The sequence below is a fragment of the Lytechinus pictus genome, chromosome 3 (genome assembly GCF_037042905.1).
Source record: "Lytechinus pictus isolate F3 Inbred chromosome 3, Lp3.0, whole genome shotgun sequence".
NCBI classification, from domain to species: domain Eukaryota; kingdom Metazoa; phylum Echinodermata; class Echinoidea; order Temnopleuroida; family Toxopneustidae; genus Lytechinus; species Lytechinus pictus.
The window spans coordinates 36,702,408-36,722,197 of NC_087247.1; the positions used below are offsets into that span (position 1 = coordinate 36,702,408).

Here is a 19,790-nt window from a genome sequence, read left to right on the forward strand (position 1 = left end):
TTCAGATAACAGGAAATGAGGGGAATCAGATAATTATCCTTTAACTGTAGAATTGCCGCATATACCATTACCTATGTAACTGGACAATAGTGCATAAGGTCAACGTTGATTTGTCATAATTAAATTTCACATTAAATAATTAAGGAAACAATTCTCTCCGTACTGTGTTATACCTCTGTGTTACCATAAAGGTTTGGTCTATTTGATGAGGAAAATAATGGTACACACACGAAAAAAAATCTGACCATAACCGAAAGTGATATCCAACATATCCTTGATTCTGTCTTAATTTTCTTTCACTTTTCTTAAAAGCATCCCGTCTTCCCTCTCCCATCTCTTTCCCTCCCGGTCTCCCCCCTCTCTTTCTCTCTCTCTCTTCTCCCCCTCTTTTTCTTTTTCCTCTCCTCCATCATGTGGATCAATCGATACAAGTCTTGCATATAGTATACGCTGCACATAAAAGCCAAAGATGCATGTATACTACGGTGGTCCCATTTCGGGGTATAAGTAATATAATCTGGTCCATTGACAAAAGGAAGCAACTATAATTTGTTTAATCATTCTGCAAACAAATCTCTGAAGTTGCTTCGAATGGTAACATAATGTTTACAGTATACATTAAACAGAGGTTGATTGCCGTTGATTATGGTCATGCAAGGGCGTCGCCACAAGGGGTGCTATACAAGGAGCATTCCTCCCCTCATGATACAAGATAAATGAAAGTGGACAAAATAGGGGAAGTGTTCAAGTGAAGAAGAAATATTTCGAAAAAGGAGCTTATTTTTAGATGGTAGTAACACACAATTTTTCATAAAAAACGACATCGCATAGTTCTTGCCCATTTTTTCCCCTTTATCTTGGGAAGGTATTGGAGAAGATTGCTTGTCGTAGGCTCACGGATCACATGTCGGAAAATAGTTTGTGCTGGGGTCCTCATCAGTCTGCATATAATTATACACAACAAAAAAAGTAAGTCCCCTTAAACAAACATCCATAATTTCCGAACCAATGCGAGTTTTTAATTTTAATATATTTTTACATGAGCGTGTAGGTAATTTTATAAGCTACCCCCTGAGTAAATGTCATGGACGTATTTTATGTCATGCTTCAGTGAGCACCGCCAGAAGGCAAAATTGTCACTTGTCACAGAAATCACAAGCCAAATATCATGATTTCGATTCCAATTTATTGGAACGAATTCCACATTCTCATCATGAAAAATAGTCAGAAGGCCCGTAAAAGGTACTTTCTAATAGGCGATACAAGGTTTGTGCTAAATTTCACGGTTGAATAAACACAAGTCACAATTTTCTATAATTGGATTTTTAACACATTTCTATCGATAAAAATGATCGAATATGATGACAATTATTTTTGGGAAGAGTATCTTCAACAATATTCATCGTTTCACGGATCAATGAACATTTAATGAAAGCAAAAAATACGAATGTCAAATATCATAGGCAAGTATTGTTTTATTTGGTAACTGGAATGATCTTTCCTCAACTTTTTTTGTAAAGTTCATGACCAATTAACATGCTTCAATGATTCAAATGCGTTTAATTAAATATTCACGCCTGAATGAACATGTAGAATGCGATTAGATCTTTTTTAGGTTATTGGAAAAAATGCAATTGCTAACTATGGATATTTGTCACAAACATCCTTGCATCGTTCATTTGATTTGATTTTTATGAAAATCCCGAATTCTAATGCTTCAGTGAGCACACAATATTCGAAAATTATGCAAATGAGAAGAAAGTTTAAGGCCTTGGCCCCACTCTGTGCCATATCAAATGATTATTTTGGTGTGCGCGCCTTTTGGATACTGTTAATCTAAAGCTATGTGCGAAGTTTCATGAAAAAAATTGCTGACAGAAGTAACAAAAACCGTCCATGAAACAAACCCTCATTTCATTTTTGTTAAAATTTTGACTTCCTCTCTCATAGACATTGTGTACACTATGGGTGCATATATGTTTAAGAATAAGTGACCCCATATTCAATATGGTGTAACTTTTTTTCAAGGCTTTAGCGATGTCATTGGGCAGTTATGTTTACCAACCTATGGGCAGAATTCTGTGAAAAAATGAAATCGATATGTTTATTCATGGATGAGTGAGCATGCATCAAAGTGTGAAAAAAGGCATTTTTGAATGTCACATCCTCATTTCGAGGGGGTAATTAAGTGAATAATGGGGGCAAATTCGGTTTCAAATGTGACTTAATTGCTGTTGTTTTTATCATCCATCAGTTTTATCACCACACACTTCCGAACTTTTTGCATTTTCATGGTTGAGCGAGCACATTCTGGTAGTAGGTTCACCGTATAACCTTCGTGGTTTACATAATATTTTTATTGATATTGGTACATCCCAAGTCTTACCATCCACCCCAATCAAGAGTCTTGGTGTATATTTGGATATTAACATGTCTATGACACAGCAAATTGATTTTTATTGTAAATATGTTAGGTTTCAATTAAGAAATATTATGTCGCATACGAAAGTACATAAGAGTAGATGCATGTCATCATGCGGTAAGTAGTCATGTACTATCTCGGATGCAGACGACTACAGAGTCTGCAAAACTGCATGGACAGCACGCATTATTCACAAAGTTGACCGTAGGCATGATGCTATTCCATTAATGAGGGGGATTACACTGGCTACCAGTTAAACAAAGAATATTATTTAAGATTCTCTTGTACGTGTATAAATCATTTCATGATCATGTATCAATGTATATCAAGGGGGCCCTCCGGATTCACAATCCTAAACGAGAAGGTGTGCGTTCAAGTATATAGATCTTCATCGACTAATCTATCAGGCAACCCGGATCAAGGCTGGTGAACGTACTTTTACTGTTGCTGCAGCAAGAGAATGGAACAAGCTTCCCATTACATTGAGATCTGAAACTTCTCTTCATAGATTTAAGAAACAGTTGAAAACTGGCTTGTATCAAGTAGAGGTGAAGCCTTTAAATGTTGCCAATTGATCTACAGTGTAAACGCTGTGATATAAGTATAGCGTTCCTAAATGCCTTATTTATTATCATTATTATTATCATAATACCGTGGCGCCTTCCTTAGGTCCATAAACCTACCAGAATCTTACCTTGTGCTTCTAAAAACTGTTCCATCGGGTTGAATGGTCGTCACAATGTTAGGAACGGTGATGTCATGTGCGTGACCACCTTTTTCATAAAGAAAGTAGAGGTCCGGGGACCAAAATATATCCCCGTCGTTAGACACGAATATTCTTTCGTGTGTTTTATTGAAGGCAAGTCGAGGGTCATTCCAGTGCTTCCGAAAGTACAGCGTCAAACGAAAATCCTGGTGAAAATCCAGAATAAAATTAGATTGAAAAATCAATGTTTATTAAGATCATAATTACAAAGGTCAAGTCTACCCCCCAAAAATGCTGATTTGAATCAGAAGAGAAAAATCAAACAAGCATAACTTGAACTTTCATCAAAATAGGATCTACGATAAGAAACTTATGACATTTAAAAGTTTCGTTTATTTTTCACAAAACAATATATGCGCAACTCAGCCCAAAATATTGGCGAGTAAACGAAAAAAAAAAGCTTCATGGGGCAAGTCCCACTCACCCCCCCCCCCCACCCCATCCGCGCCTATTTTGAACAATTAACGAGGCGGAAAGTTGAAGATTACATCGACGCATTCATTCGTTTTATATACAGACATGGGGATTTATAATGCGAGGAAGTACATTTTAAACTAAAACAATCTACGACACTGTATAAGGAATATAAGATAGCCAATATGATAATGATATTTGTTTCGCAACTAGCGTATATTGTGAAAGCTGGGAGTTGTTAAAAAATACTTATTTGAAAATAAGCATTGATTTCGCTGGATAGATTGACGCGACGCATGACTGTCATGCTCGTAGTGGATGTTGATACACGAGAAAGATGAGTCAGACAAAAATGAATGAGCAATGCTTATGTATTTATGAATGATTTGAATGAATGAATAACTTATATCATTCGAAACAAACTATCACAGTGAAAGATGATCTGAAATCAGACATACGTACCATCGTGCTCTCTTCTATAGCACCCAGACTCTCGACATACAGTCCTACCCGTATCTCGACTGGAGGACCTGAAATGTCCAGACACAAACATTAAAGGGTTGGCTTTCGTGGGGAATATGATACCATAGGATGGTTACCCAGTAACATTTGGATCGGTTGATGAGCTTTGATTTAGATTCACTGCTGAGTTTGATTTGTACTGGTTGATCAGCTTTGTTGAAATTAGCTGGACCAAAATGGGCAAACTCTCTTATCAATATTGTAATATATATATATTTTAAATTTATTTATTTATCAAAACATCTTTATACATGATAACATGTTCAGATAAAATGCATTGTTTTTCAACACGGTCCTGTTATATTAAAATATCAAACATCACTAAAATGCATACAAACTTAAGTTAAGATACTGGGTATACTAAATTTACAATAGAAGTTGCAATGAAGTAGATAGAGCAGGACAGAATCTAAGGATGCAGACTTCATGCAGGAATACGCATGAAAGTGATACTTTTTATCATTGCTATTCTTATGAATAACAACATCAATTGCAGATTTGTCAAACGTACAGAAATAAGAATTGCAGTTACAAATAGTTCGCAAAATAGGCCTATACCATAATCAAGATAAATATAGAAGAATTTGAATGGTAAAATGCATGGAGATGAGCAATAAAGCACACGGAGCTCTATGAGTATACAAAAAATAAATTAAGTGTATTCAGATCGCTTTTTGATGTCACAATAGTATTCATGCAATAACAAACGTTATTTCTTTACCTTAAATATTATGTTATTTTAAAGAGCAAATCATATATTTAGATGATTATATATATATATATATATATATATATATATATATATATATATATATATATATATATATATATATATATATATATATATATATATATATATCAGGATTATATAATTGTTAGGCAATATTATGATATGTCTTTAATAAAAAAATGTATTTAAACTGTATATTGTCCTTGGCAAGAATATACTTAGATGGACAAGGTCGATAAACTGTAGTTTTCGTCAATGACGTAAATATTAGTGCAGGGGTTTCACGGTACACCGTGTGATGTAAATAGTAGGCCTACATGTACCAGCATATTATTACGAAAACCACTGATTACTGTTTATTATACGACTTGCGTGTAGTAAGATCTATAGTACAAAACGAAATAATTATATTCGTGATATACCATTTTGAAAATTGGAATATAATAATTATAATACAATCGTTGTTGTTTCCACCTGCATATCGACCTTGAAATATCAGATATCAGTCGATCTTCAATGGTTAGCGTAATTGGATAATATGGTACCGGGCGGAATGGTGGAATATCAATTAAGATCAATGAAACTACCATATCACTCTAGCTCTTTAGGACGTTAAATCAATAACTGGTCTTTGGACATGAACTTTGCGATAATGAGGAATATCGAGCAATAACTTTTGAAATATTGAATATCAAAGAGTTTTTAATCTACTTATCTTACTATTATATTCCAGTCAAAAATGACGTTTTCTTGTCAAATGTGAATAGAAGGTATGAAAACAAAGTCGAATATAAGTTTTTTTGAAAATAGCTGCGCCCAGCTGATCATAACTAGTTGTTTCAAGAGTTCATGGCCCCGGGTTAATGGCAATAAAGCTAACAGCCTTATTGCTATCTCAAACGCCAAGAACCATAATAATTTCATGTATAACTATAGTTTGCGAAGCTACAATGTATTCTCTATTGGGAAACACCTTGTTAAAACATGTAAAGGCCACCGCACACCTTACGACTGTTTGCGATCCGATTTTGGAACAAATCGCATTTTGCTCATTTTCTGAAGATGTGAATGGAACATATCATTTTATCTGAGGTTTAAATTAATTGAAAGAATAATATTATAACAATTTTGAAAGTTTGCAAGCCTTTATTTTGGAGTAAAGGCCAAATTAGTTCCAAATCGTAGCCAATCGTAGGACTGCTATGACGTCATTACGACTAGATATTAAATTCGCTTTTATTCTAAGAAGGGTGGTACCATAGTCACAGAGTTGATCATAGGTATTCGTACGATGATTTAGAACATTACACAGTAAGATATTCCAAGTCTCAATATTAGCATCAAATTCTACTACATTTTATTCTGAAATCGGGTCGCAGACCAGTCGTAAGGTGTGCGGTCGCCTTAAGATGCATGCAAAACTGCTATAAGTGACCATTCCCAACATCGATCTAAGCACAAAATTCACCCCAGGCAAAGTGGGAAATCTATCATCTTTTTGCTCCAATGAACATCACATCTTCTAGAAAGAATTGGAAAGAGACGTGATGTGAGAGAGATATCAGTCTGTTTTCACACTTTGTAGAGGGGCATTTTACGAATATAATGGGGATCCATTAACAGAATAAAATTGCCTTATTATCCATAGATCACACATCCTTGTGGCGCCTAGGTTGATATCCCTTTCTATATGGACAATTAAAAAATACATTAAGCGAGTATTATGATGACCATGTTGTGGAACCAATATTCTTGGAATTCACAACTATAAAATCAGGAACCTTGCCTCTAGACCATTTACATGCTTAAAAAAAATCTTTTTGAGTTAAAAACTGAATGCTTAATATACTAGTAATCCTTTTTGGGAAGGTGGCCTTTTATTTTTAATTGAGAAAATCCTCCTCGCGAGGGTTGCTAATTAAATAAATAAATAAACAAACAAACAAATAAATAAATAAATAAATAAACAAGGCCTCTCCCTCCTCTCTATGCATCCTTTGATTTTGTAAATTGATGAAAGAGGGAGGGGTGGATAGAAAAGGGGAACTTCGGAAGGGAAGAAGAGAGAAAGGAGAAAGAAAGAAGAAAGAGGATCAACAATGTCTGGTGTGATGTAGCTTTTTGTTATCTTACATCCCTCCTAACAAATTGCCATGGCGCCGCACACGTTAGCGCCATATTGACGAGTATTCATGCATGGAGTATTTTTGTAACTAAATAGTTTTTATATCTCCGAATGCAACGCAATCCACTTCAGTTTCTGTATTCACTGTGACAAATGTTCGGATACTCATATTATTGTATTTGCTAGTTAATGTTTTATGCTTCGACATTAACATGATGAATTTAAAAAGCATTATAGGCCTACGTCGACAATGCAAGACCCACTGCACCTCTATTGTATCATCAATTCATTGAACACAAATACAAAATGCAAGTAGGCGTAATCATGTAAGGTTTTTGGAGCTAAAGGTCAGCCTATAATATCTAATATAGGCATACCATGGAGAGTCTTAATGCTCAATTTCATGAATATTGAGAACTCATGATTGTCGCTGTGATCCCTGGTTGTACGAAGAAAAAAGAGATAAGGATGGCAGTGAGGAATAGAATTTAAATGGCAAAAATATTAGGATACTGGGATCCATCCCTTGGCATGCTCGCTTGAATTATAGTAATTCAATGTAGTAGGACTGAGCAGTGTTTTATATATATATATATATATATATATATGCCACTAAGGGCCATGAACCTGGACGGTTTTATATTTTATACGTGGCCCCAAGTGCCCTCTTATTGGCCTTTGATTGTTTGCGTCCCTTTAAATTTCCCGCATTGTGCTGTAAAGCCCCTTTCACAATTGACGTACGACCACTTGCGACCTTTTGGTCGTGCGACAGGCTGCAACAGGCATCAATCGCCAGTCATCTCATAATATCGCACAGAGGCTTTCACAGTTGCAACAGCTGTCGTACAACAAAAACAACCAGTAAAACCCGTTGCACGAGTAAGTCGCTTATGATCCTATTGTGCTCGTGCGATCACATGCGAGTGTTGCACGAGGGATTGCGAGGGGAACGGTCGCACACAACGGTAGTGCAATGTTGTAAGCCGTTGCGATCGGTCTTGCAACAGTCTTATGGCACATCATATTATCGCACCCAGTCGCAAGACAGGTCTCTGTACATGTAGGTCGCTAGCACATGTGCAAGTGTTGTACGACCTCCAGTCGAGTAAATGCGACTTCTTAGTTGTGCCACCTCTCGCACCAAGTCGTGCAACGTTGAACAACACTCCCACGATGATCGCCCGACCGATGGTACGACCCCGGATACGAGCTGATGCGAGTGAATCGGTCGTATTTGATCGCGTTCGGATTTTGAACATGTTCAAAGTTCAGATGTGACCAGTCACGACCACCTCGAGTTCGTGCGACCGTCTACAACGACTGCGAGTGCTCGCAAGTCACCAAGAGATCGATCGTGCAACAGCAGAAAAAAACTGTTGCAGGCGGTCGTAAACTCGTCGGATGTCAATTGTGAAAGGGGCTGTACGGTCGCATACATGCGAATGCAACGGTAGTGGAATGTTGTAAGCCGTAATTTCGATCGGTCTTGCAACAGTCTTATATTATCGCAACCAGTCGCAAGACTGGTCTCTGTAGGTATCTAGCGCATGTGCAAGTGTTGTACGACCTCCAGTCGACTAAATGCGACTATACGTAGTTGTGTCACCTCTCGCACCAAGTCGTACAACGTTGAACAACACTCACACGATGATCGCCCGACCGATGGTACGACCTGATGCGAGTAAATCAATCGTATTTGATCGCGTTTGGATTTTGAACATGTTCAGATTCAGATGCGACCAGTCACGACCACCTCCGACCACCTCAAATTCGTGCGTTCGTCTACAACCACTGCGAGTGCTCGCAAGACACCAAGAGATCGATCGTGCAACAACAAGAAAAAACTGTTGCAGGCGGTCGTAAACAGGTCGTACGTCAATTGTGAAAGGGGCTTAAGGAAAAAAAGAGATCCTACAGAAAGTTTATTCAACGGTCTGTATATAGCGAAAGCATGTACGTGACTTGACATATATTTTAGTAAATATATCTTAATAAGCTATAATAGGGATAAGTGAGTGAATGGATATATGATCATTTGCTTTTAATTAGGATAAATTATTATCTCAGTTTTTGTGCATCTACCTGAAATTACAATTTTACCTTGATCCATGCAATGACCTGAAATTATTGAATATACATATACCCTATATTCCTCGCTCCATAGAATATGGAAAATAAGATAACTAAATTTTTTTTTTTTAGAATAAAAAAATCCCTAAGTTCAGTGACCTCAATTTTTTGTTTATTTTAATCGACCTCATTCATTTTTTTAATCAAAGTTGATTAGACTGATGGCTTTTGACCTTGAGCACTTGAAATTATACTGATCTGATTACTGGTACTTGATAACAATTATATGTCAAACATTCACGGAATATGGATTGTCACAATGACATGTATCTTGAATCAGGATCTTAAACTATGGTTGAATATTTGAAGCTGAGAAGGCAAAAATGTAAAAGTTCATTGAACCCAAGTGACCTTTGACATAAATTTCCTGACCTGAAATTCACACCGAATGATCTGTGACACTTGATTAAGCTAATGTCCAGAGTTTCATGAAAAAGCGCGACAAAATGATAAATTTGGTAGGGTAAATATTACTAGTAAATCACTTTTAATGCTGCTTATTACATTGATAAAGTTGTGTGCAAATGTCATACGAAAGTAATGGCATTAGAGAGATTGGTTTTGACTCCAACGACAAATCTTGTGGCCAATCAAGCTAAGGTAACCTTCAGCTGTCTGCTTCCTGTCATCGCGACACGATAGCTCTTAACATGAGCGTTTCATAATCCAACAAGACGTCATGTTGGTGTGGCGTAACACCGGGATAAAGGATTCCTTCCATAACTCGGAAAGCAACTACTGTACCAATTCAGTTATTAGATACAATTGAAGGGGAGGAAAAGGGGGTCCTGGGATACCATTACAAGCAAAGTTCATTTGTATGTTGGTCGGGGAGGTTCTAAATTCCGACTCGACATGTCCCAAACTTAGAAAATACCACATACTATAAAAGTTGCGGAGGGCGTAACTCACTTTGGGGTCATTTTTAGACCTTGGTAATCACATTTTGCAAATTATCAAGCCTTGACTTAATTTAAGTTCCTAGTGTTCCCTATATATTATTTTGCCAAATTATCAATTCATCAATATTTGCCCGGTAATTATTGGATATCGTTGTTACAACTGTTTTTTTTTTCAAGGCCTTGTGTTTTTCATGTTTGTGCTCCGTCACTATAAAGTTCAATTCGGTATCACCTTTATACCAGGAGCCCGTTGCATAAAACTTTTTACCTGAGAAAACTCAGGTTGTTTTTACCAGAGTTTTTGCCCTGTGTAAAAGTCAATGGCAGAAATCAGACTAACCTTAGTTTTCAGCTTTTACCAGAGTTTTTCTCAGGTAAAAACTGTTATGCAACAGGCCCCAGGGATGTTAATTCTGGTTTCGAACGGGGGAGGGTGCTGCAAGTGAAAACAAATCCAAACATTTCAACAAAACAAGAGGAACGCCTCTGGCAGTCTCGTCTGCATTACGAAATTCAATATACAGGGATATAGCAGCAGTGCTTCCTTTGAAGCAGCTAAGGAATAATTATTCACAGAAGAAACACTAATATGATAATAAAATATTATGTCCATTGACCCAAAATGACCTTTGACCATGATCATGTGACCTAAGGCATGTGCAAAACAATCATTCATACTTGATTACCCTTATATCGATGTTTCATGAGCTAGTTATGATGCCAATATAGGGATACATTGCAGCTCTTATGTCCAAGTTTCATGAACTAGCTCCATAGACTTTTAAAGTTATGATGGCAATTCCACAAATACCCCCAACATTATCAAAGTTTGTGGACCATAAATGACTTTTGACCTTTGTCATATGACCTGAAACTAGTACAGGATGTTCAAGGATACTTGATTGCTCTTATGTCCAAGATTCATGAACTAGATCCATAACATTTCAGATACCAAAAATGACTTTTTGGTATCCCCTCTTCAAATTGTTTTTGCTCACTCATGCGTGAATGAGAAACAATCTAAGTAATTTCAGATGAAAGAGGAGATTCTAAGCTTTACAATGGTAGGTCATTTGTCTATTGTATTTTTGATTAAGTTATGATAAATCATCGCTAAATCTCGGTTTCGTTTTTTCTGGGACGCACTGTAGAGCGAGTTTGCTATATTTGACAGGCTATGGTTAATAACAATTTTCAATATTTAACCTTGAAAATTTTCTCCTGAAATTAAATGTTTTGATTTTTAATTTAATGGTAATAAATTACATACTTTTCTGAAACTTTTCATGGTGGAATCCTTGCATAAACATAAACATATTAATTGTTGTAGCCGTATTAGCTAAAATTTTGGTCATTTACTGTTGTTATGAATATTCATGAGTGCAGTCCAGATCGATCCAGTGATATTGAGCTCAGATGTGACCCATCTGGGTCCCAGAAGGCTTATCTGGTACATATGGGCTCAGATATAACCCTGATGGGTCCCACATATTTTTGCCCATCTGGGTCCCACTTGGAAATGCCCATCTCCAGCCCAGATGATATTCATCTTGTCCATATGGGCCCAGATATAACCCAGATGGGTCCCATATATTTCTGCCCATCTGGGTCCCACTTGGAAATGCCCATCTCCAGCCTAGATGATATTCATCTGGTACATATGGGCCCAGATATATCCCACATGGGTCCCATATATTTTTGCCCATCTGGGTCCCACTTGGAAATGCCCATCTCCAGCCAAGATGATATTCATCTGGTACATATGGGCCCAGATATATCCCACATGGGTCCCATATATTTTTGCCCATCTGGGTCCCACTTGGAAATGCCCATCTCCAGCCAAGATGATATTCATCTGGTTCATATGGGCCCAGATATATCCCACATGGGTCCCATATATTTTTGCCTATCTGGGTCCCACTTGGAAACGCCCATCTCTAGCCCATATGATATTCATCTGGTACATATGGGCCCAGATTTAACCCAGATGGGTCCCACATATTTTAGCCCATCTGGGTCCCACTGGGAAATTTCCATCTCCAGCCCAGATGATATTCATCTGGTACATAAGGGCCCAGATATAATCCAGATGGGTCCCACATACTTTTGCCCATCTGGGTCCCACTTGGAAATGCCCATCTCTAGCCCAGATGATATTCATCTGGTACATATGGGCCCAGATATAATCCAGATGGGTCCCACATATTTTTGCCCATCTGGGTCCCACTTGGAAATGCCCATCTCCAGCCCAGATGATATTCATCTGGTACATATGGGCCCAGATATAACCCAGATGGGCCCCATATATCTGGGCCCCATGTGGACCTACTCACTTCTAGCCCATATGGTTTTCCATATGGGCCATATGGGTCCCAGATAACCCACATTAGACCCATATGGGTCCCAGATATTTTGCTATCTGGGTATCGCTATAGACCTCATCAGATCTCAGCGCTTCTCGCTGGCATAGCGGGAAGAATCTTGACTACAGATAACACGAGGCCAGTTCGAATCCCAACTAAGGTAACTAAAAAATCGATACAGAAAGTGAATGGACCGGAAGTCTAAACAATCTTTTTGTTATTTTAGGTGGGGGTACATTATGCACCCTATGGGGTAGACGTGTACACCCTCTAAGGTTCAGATGGTCACCCCAAATAGGGGTGCACACTGTACACCCCTATTCGGGGTGTACGTGTTCACCGCTAGGAGTACTCGTATAGGGACAAGCCTGTGCACCCCTATGGGTGTAAAATTGAACAGAATTTCTTAATGTGTAGGGCCATTTCATATTTAAATTCCATGTTTTTGTAAGACGATATCACACATGAACCCCCTCCCAATTTTTTTTTCAATAACTAAAGAAAAAAAAGAAAATAAAAATTGATGAAGTATATACTATTTTCTGGATTTTATATCAAAATCTAGCATATATGTATAATGTATAATTATTTTATAAATAAAAACTGAATTCTAAAAAAGAAAAAGAATACTATTTAAAATCAATCACAAAGTTAGATTTTTGTATTCAATGTCGAAATTTTGCTCGCTCGTGTCGCTGGCTCGCAGTTTTTTTTTTCAAATAAGTTTTGCACCACACTTCATGTCTGGCCTCCATATTTTTTTTGACGGTGTGTGTTTTTTTTACTCATTAGGTCACTGTCCGATATCAAGAAAGGGGTTGAAATCATACCGTCACTTGCCCGCATAATCACATGTCTCTGTGCACTTTTCAACGTAACCCAACAAAATTATGTTCGATGATCCAACATAATCCCAATCAGTTTGGCTTCCGTTTCTTAATACAATTCGGAGGACAAAGTACACTCGACCTTCATATCTCCTTATTACAAAAATGTCCTACGCAGTCATAATGATAAAATAATAATTATTCAGGTTCTCTTTGTATCACATGAACAACTATATTATACGACCATGAAACATACAAACCATCCTCCGAATAAAGATAATTGTATATCAAGGTTTATCAAATGCTTATTATAATAAATAATTGTCACTTTTTCTTACTAATGCTGATAATAACGGAGTGATTCGGAACATAAAAAAAACATTCGAAATAGAATCTTTGAAATGAATAAAATAACTATACTTTCTCGAAATTTTCGTCAGTTCTTTCTATTTATAATTATAACGAAAACTATTGTGTTTTTAAATGGCTTCACAAAAAGGAAATATAACAATTTCCATATTAGAAAGGGATGTTGAACTATCCAAAGCACTAAAAAGACAAATCATATTTTTGCAGTGATTTAATGAATAATAGTAAGAAAGAACAAAATATACCTCCGACATTTGGCCGTAATCTCTTGTTGTATGACTCAGGAAGCTCGTAACAACTGCACCTGTATGATTAAAGAATTGCAATTATCAATACGTCGGTTGTTATGAATGTTCATTTTATTAATAGAAAAAGTTCATTCACAAATCCACTGGTATTCGTCCAACAAATCATAATTAAAAAGTTAGTTTACCCTTTGCTGTCACAGGGCACTGGGAACGATTTTTTAAGTGGGGGTGCTGATGTAAATTTGAAAATAAAATAAAAAGGTTATTACTACAATTCGAAAATAAAATAAAAAGGTTATTACTACAAAATGGAAGTTTTCACTACAAAATGGAGGTCATTTTGGTTTCGAGAAATTTTAATAGCAAAAAAAAGGGAGGTCACTACGAAATGAAGGTCATTTTATTATATTTCTCAATTTTTCACAACTTTTAGAATCCCAGGGGGTGCTGCCTACGGAAAAAATACACGCAGCACCCAAGGAAATTCATGGGGGTACTTCAGCACCCCCGCTTCCCAGGGCCATGTGCTGTCAGGTACTGGGGCCAAATTTACCCATATTCATTTTCCAATGCCTATCGCTAAATTGCAAGAGAAAAGGGGGCAGGATGCACCAAACCCTACTGTAACCAGTAGTCCCAATCAACATTTCATGGAAACTTTAAAATGAAATTAATATTTGTTTGTTTAGCCAGCAGTGCTGCCAGTATTATGGATGCGTAGATTGCCAAATTCTGAAAGGGATGGGGGGGGGGGAGACTCAGTACAATATTAATGATCGAAGCAAAAACAAATCACCCCATTGGCAATGTGACCAAATCAATCAAAAATCAAATTGAATGATAACACCTGTATACTCACTTTGTAAGATAACCAGATATGGTCAATGTAATAATACGAAACATAAAAAGAAGCGACATAATGGCGGGTGAGAGCGAAGCTTAGAATGATGCGAATGTTGCTTACAGTCCGGGGGGCTCAGAGCGAAATGCAGGCTGATGCGTTTGCATAGCAAGCCGATTGAAGTACATTGCAAGTTATCTTTCTCTCATCGATATTTAAGTAGCATATTCCTTCTGTTACTCAACGCGGCGCCATACGGCCACTGGTGTTGAGCAGTGTACGCGTACCGATGGGGCGTTCAGGGAAGTCCGTCACCCCCACTCCACCAGCTTTCAAAACCATGATACAGTCATTATATATAATATGTAATATGTTTCAAATACATATTACAGTTAGTTATAGTTAAACATAACTTAACGCCAACATCTTGTCCCAAAATGCAATACTGAATACTATGAATGCTCATTCATTATCTCCTCAATATCAATGTTCAATTCCTTGCCCCTTCATTAAAAAACCCTATCCACCGTCTCTAGTTTAAAAAAAAAGAACTCAAATCATATATAATGTACAGCAAATGTTAAAATGTCAGTGGTTCCCATGTTACAAATATGTTAATGACTTCGATTTTGTATGCCTTTCTGTATCCTTATATGTATGATTTATATAATGCAAATACTTTGTATATTTTTTTCATTTTATATACGTGTTTTATTTTCATGCTTTTAGGGCCCCTTTTAATACCAGCTTTTACTGAAAGGAGACCCTATTGAAATATTTTTTAAATAACATAAATAAACATTCTCTTCAAATTTACTAAGTTATGAAATATGATTGCATCCGAAATCTATAATATACATTTAAATAAGTTTTAGAATATACAAAATCTCTTAAACTTGCATGTTGAATTTACTGCTCTTTTTTATTCTACCTGATTTCTCTCTCAACTTGCTATTTTTTTTGTAAAGCCAAAAATAGAATATGTGATTGTTGCTTTCCTATATTTTGTATGTCTTGTCAAGGGGAATCTCTGTTTTGCAAGATATGGTCATGGTAATTCCTCAGTCACATTTATGGTATACATATTATATACATGACAGTTCACAACGGGGAGGGGGGGACATTGGCCCCCAGAAATGTTGATAACTTACATTTTTTACTGAAAAATACAAGCAATATATATATATATATATATATATATATATATATATATATCTCGCTCGTATTTTATGAAATTGATAAAAGAATAGAAATGAAAAATTTAATTTATGCTTAAAAATATGACTTATCAGGTCTCCTTTCAAAAATGTTTTTAAGTAAAAGGTGGCGGAATGAAATTAATGACCTTTTGACAGAGCACCACTATTTTTAACAGAAATTGCTCCTATCTGCAGCCCTTTAAAATGTTTAGCTGACTATCCAACTGGTGTCAAGTGAAGAGCAAGCGTGCTTTTCCATTCGCATTCAGGGATCTTATTTGTGAGGTGACGTGAAGGAATTATATGAGGGTGATATGAGTAAGGGAGGATAGGGGAATGGGATGACAGATCAACGGGTACAAACCATGATCTCTACATGCATAAAAAAAACTTTTTATAGCTGAAGTGTGAAAGGTTGTACCATCAGCCCGATGTACCTATGAACTTTGAAAAGAGAGGCAGATCGGTTTTAAAGATAAGAAGATCTGCTAAAGAGAACAAGAACAAGAAGGGGAGACAGAGACAGAGTGGGGATAATGGAGGGAGAAGGGGATAGAGAGAGAGAGAGAGAGAGAGAGATGCGACAGACAGACAAGCGGACAAAAAAATAAAGTATAAGGGGGGGGGGGTAGTACGATCACCAGCACTTCACTTGTTCATTTATCTGTTTACAGCAAGATATTTATACCAACTAGCTCTAAAACTTTTATGGATAAGTGCACTTTTTTTTTTCAAAATTGTGAAATGCAGTTAGGAAATGTAGTCATATTATTAATTACAAAGGCTTTGCATTCCAATACGGTTTAAACTGAAAATAATAATTTTGAAAAATCGATTTCGTATAAACAGTAACATGATATTGATAGAGCAGATGAAATGAGGTTTCACAGAATATTCACCTTAAGATAACTCTTGAACATAGAGTTAAATATAACTCTATGCTCATAAATAATCAAACGGATTAACGAGCTTTATGATAATGTTTCTTTGGAGCTAATTCCCAAAGTACGCATGATTGCAAACCCCCTTGAACACAAAGTTTTCTTTTAAAGTCGATAGCGAATAACAGAACGTGATATAGATGGAGCAAATTAATTGGGGTTTCACAGAACATTCACCTTAAGATAACTCATATATAATCAAACGGATTAACGAACTCTATGATTATACTTCTTTGGAGCCAATTTTCAAAACGCGCATAATATGCCCCCCCCCCCTCCTTGAACACAAAACTTCTTTTTTATACGCTATTGTATTACGTGTTATAGTTAGACATACCTTAACGTGTTCTACATGGAGGGGAGGGTAAAAACGTGAAAAGGAGGCAAAGAAAATCGAAAAAAGCAGTAACGGAGAGGTTTATGATAATAAATCTATGTTTAATCATAGATTTCACAAGAATTTTTGTTCACACTTCTATGGAATGTTCATGTTTTACTAATTTCTTCAATATTCATTACAAAAATAATGTTCGACATAATTCATACATGCATGATAAGTTTAATTTGTATTGGCATATACTTGGTGAAAAAGTTGGCAACTGGCGCTCATTAAATGTGTAGTCTAAGCCATGAGAACATCACCCAATATGTTTAAGAGCAGTGGGTGTGAGCATATGGACTGCGTGTGTATGTGTAGTGGGGGGGGGGGGGGCTTCGTAATGCGGTATGAGATTGTGGAATTACTTATTGTATTTGTAAGTGTGTGTATATAGTGAGTACATACTCTCTGTTAATCCTCTTCGAGAAAAAAATCATATGACTTTATAGGCCTACTCTGAGTTTAACCATCATAATCTAATTCATTTTCATGAATTTGGTCAAATTTTTGTGATCATGGCAGCAGAAAATCAACAACATGATTTCTGATTTAAAAAAATGTTAACTCTTGATCTTTTTGGGGGCACAGTGTAGCACGCTATCACTATTAAAGAGGGGATAATCAAAATACCAATCAACTGTTATATTAACATTCGAAACATGATAATCCAATTAGTATTAATTTCATTTCTGCAGACATAAGTTCATTCATTCTAAATCCATCTGGCACATGCAGTTGAAAGATTAAGATTAATTTACCAATCAAGCAATTTAATAGCTAGATCTAATTATTGTAGCTAATGAGAATTGCCATTATGCGTGTTTCGGGGGATCGACTGTGAAATAAACATATAACTAAGTCTCATTTTTTATGCATGAAAGTATTGGAATATTCGCCCTTTGCTACCATGCATGCAGGGTCTGTCATATTTGATTGGATTTAATATTTAAAAGCTTATCTGAGAGCCCACTGCCACATGTTCCCTTTTAAGAAGAGTTGATAAAAGAAATGAAATCTAAATCAAGACATTAATTACAGTAGGTCAGCGTATGGAGATGGGGGAAATCTCACTGGGCCAGTGTTTCATTCAGTTTGGTGTCTGTGATGATCCCGGGGAAAGCAGCGCCTAGGGTAAGTATTAACAAGGCATACAGTCCTTTAAACATCATACTGACGATGAGGAGAGGATCTGAAATCCCATCAATTCCAATATAATTATGTATGATATCCTTGCTGTTGTTGTTGTTATTTCGTTTCGTTTTGTTTGTTTGTTATTTTGCTTCCCTTCCCTGCTTTGGTTGTTCTTTGTAATAGAACAATAAACCCTAAAAAAAAATGAAGTTGCATGACGCTCGGGGTGCAAGCTTCCCTTGCCCCCTCCAAAACTCCCTCCCGCCATCAATGTCTTGTAATTAAATATTGTTATGTATCGCAAGCAAGCTAAATACAGAGTGGGTTCTTGGGGGTTGGAAGCTGGAGAGGTTCATTCTCATTTGGTCCACACCCACTTTGTCTTCTTGTCCGTTTATTTTTTTATTGTGCAATATTTCTCTTAAGAACATTCATAAGCGGATGCATGCTCACCCAATTAAGCTAATTACTACACCTCTGCTGAAATAAGTGAGTTTTGAGGGAGCGGAGAAGAAGGGGGGGAGTTCCAAAATTGAGAGTAGACCAAGTGGGTCTAGCCAAGAAGCATGGTGTTAGATGATCTGTACTGACCGCACAGAAACGTTGTCGCTAACAGTGCACTACCAGAGGCCTTGTTATACAACCGGTAATGTGGCAACGATGCCTAATGTTACAACAATGCATTGCTTAACATTGAAATACTATAATGTTTTGACTTACAATCCGAAAGATGTGACTGAGCTCACTGTTAGCGCTCTGTTAGGCTAACAACGTTTTTTTTTAATGATGATTATGTCATATACTAGTAGACCAAGTGGGTTTAGCCATGATGGTGTTAGATGATCTGACTATGATATCTATTAGTAGACCTAGTGGGTTTAGCCATGATGGTGTTAGATGATCTGACTATGTCATCTACTAGTGGACCAAGTGGGTTTAGCCATGATGGTGTTAGATGATCTGACTATGTCATCTACTAGTAGACCAAGTGGGTTGAGCCATGATGGTGTTAGATGATCTGACTATGATATCTACTAGTAGACCAAGTGGGTTTAGCCATGATGGTGTTAGATGATCTGACTATGTCATCTACTTGTAGACCAAGTGGGTTGAGCCATGATGGTGTTAGATGATCTGACTATGATATCTACTAGTAGACCAAGTGGGTTTAGCCATGATGGTGTTAGATGATCTGACTATGTCATCTACTTGTAGACCAAGTGGGTTGAGCCATGATGGTGTTAGATGATCTGACTATGATATCTACTAGTAGACCAAGTGGGTTTAGCCATGATGGTGTTAGATGATCTGACTATGTCATCTACTTGTAGACCAAGTGGGTTGAGCCATGATGGTGTTAGATGATCTGACTATGATATCTACTAGTAGACCAAGTGGGTTTAGCTATGATGGTGTTTGATGATCTGACTATGTCATGTACTAGTAGACCAAGTGGGTTTAGCCATGATGGTGTTAGA

At 36.9% G+C, this 19,790-nt stretch overlaps 1 protein-coding gene across 3 annotated transcripts in view; it reads right to left on the reverse strand.

Moving 5' to 3' along the window:
• The window catches only part of LOC129257331 (glycine receptor subunit alpha-2-like), a 31,220-nt gene extending 16,288 nt beyond the window's left edge, over positions 1–14,932 (reverse strand). The window contains exons 1-4 of one of the 3 annotated variants that reach the window (XR_010293067.1): positions 14,681–14,804; positions 13,819–13,877; positions 4,065–4,132; positions 3,117–3,334 (exon numbers count right to left, since the gene is read on the reverse strand). Coding sequence is in view for 2 of the 3 variants with exons in the window: in XM_054895631.2 (XP_054751606.2) it covers positions 3,117–3,334; positions 4,065–4,132; positions 13,819–13,877; positions 14,681–14,739 (404 nt within the window). In the remaining variant the exon portion in view is untranslated. Of the gene's footprint in view, positions 1–3,116; positions 3,335–4,064; positions 4,133–13,818; positions 13,878–14,680 lie in introns of all 3 variants that reach the window. The other 2 variants (XM_054895631.2, XM_064096952.1) reach the window with 2 other exon arrangements.
• Between the last annotated feature and the right edge of the window lie 4,858 nt (positions 14,933–19,790).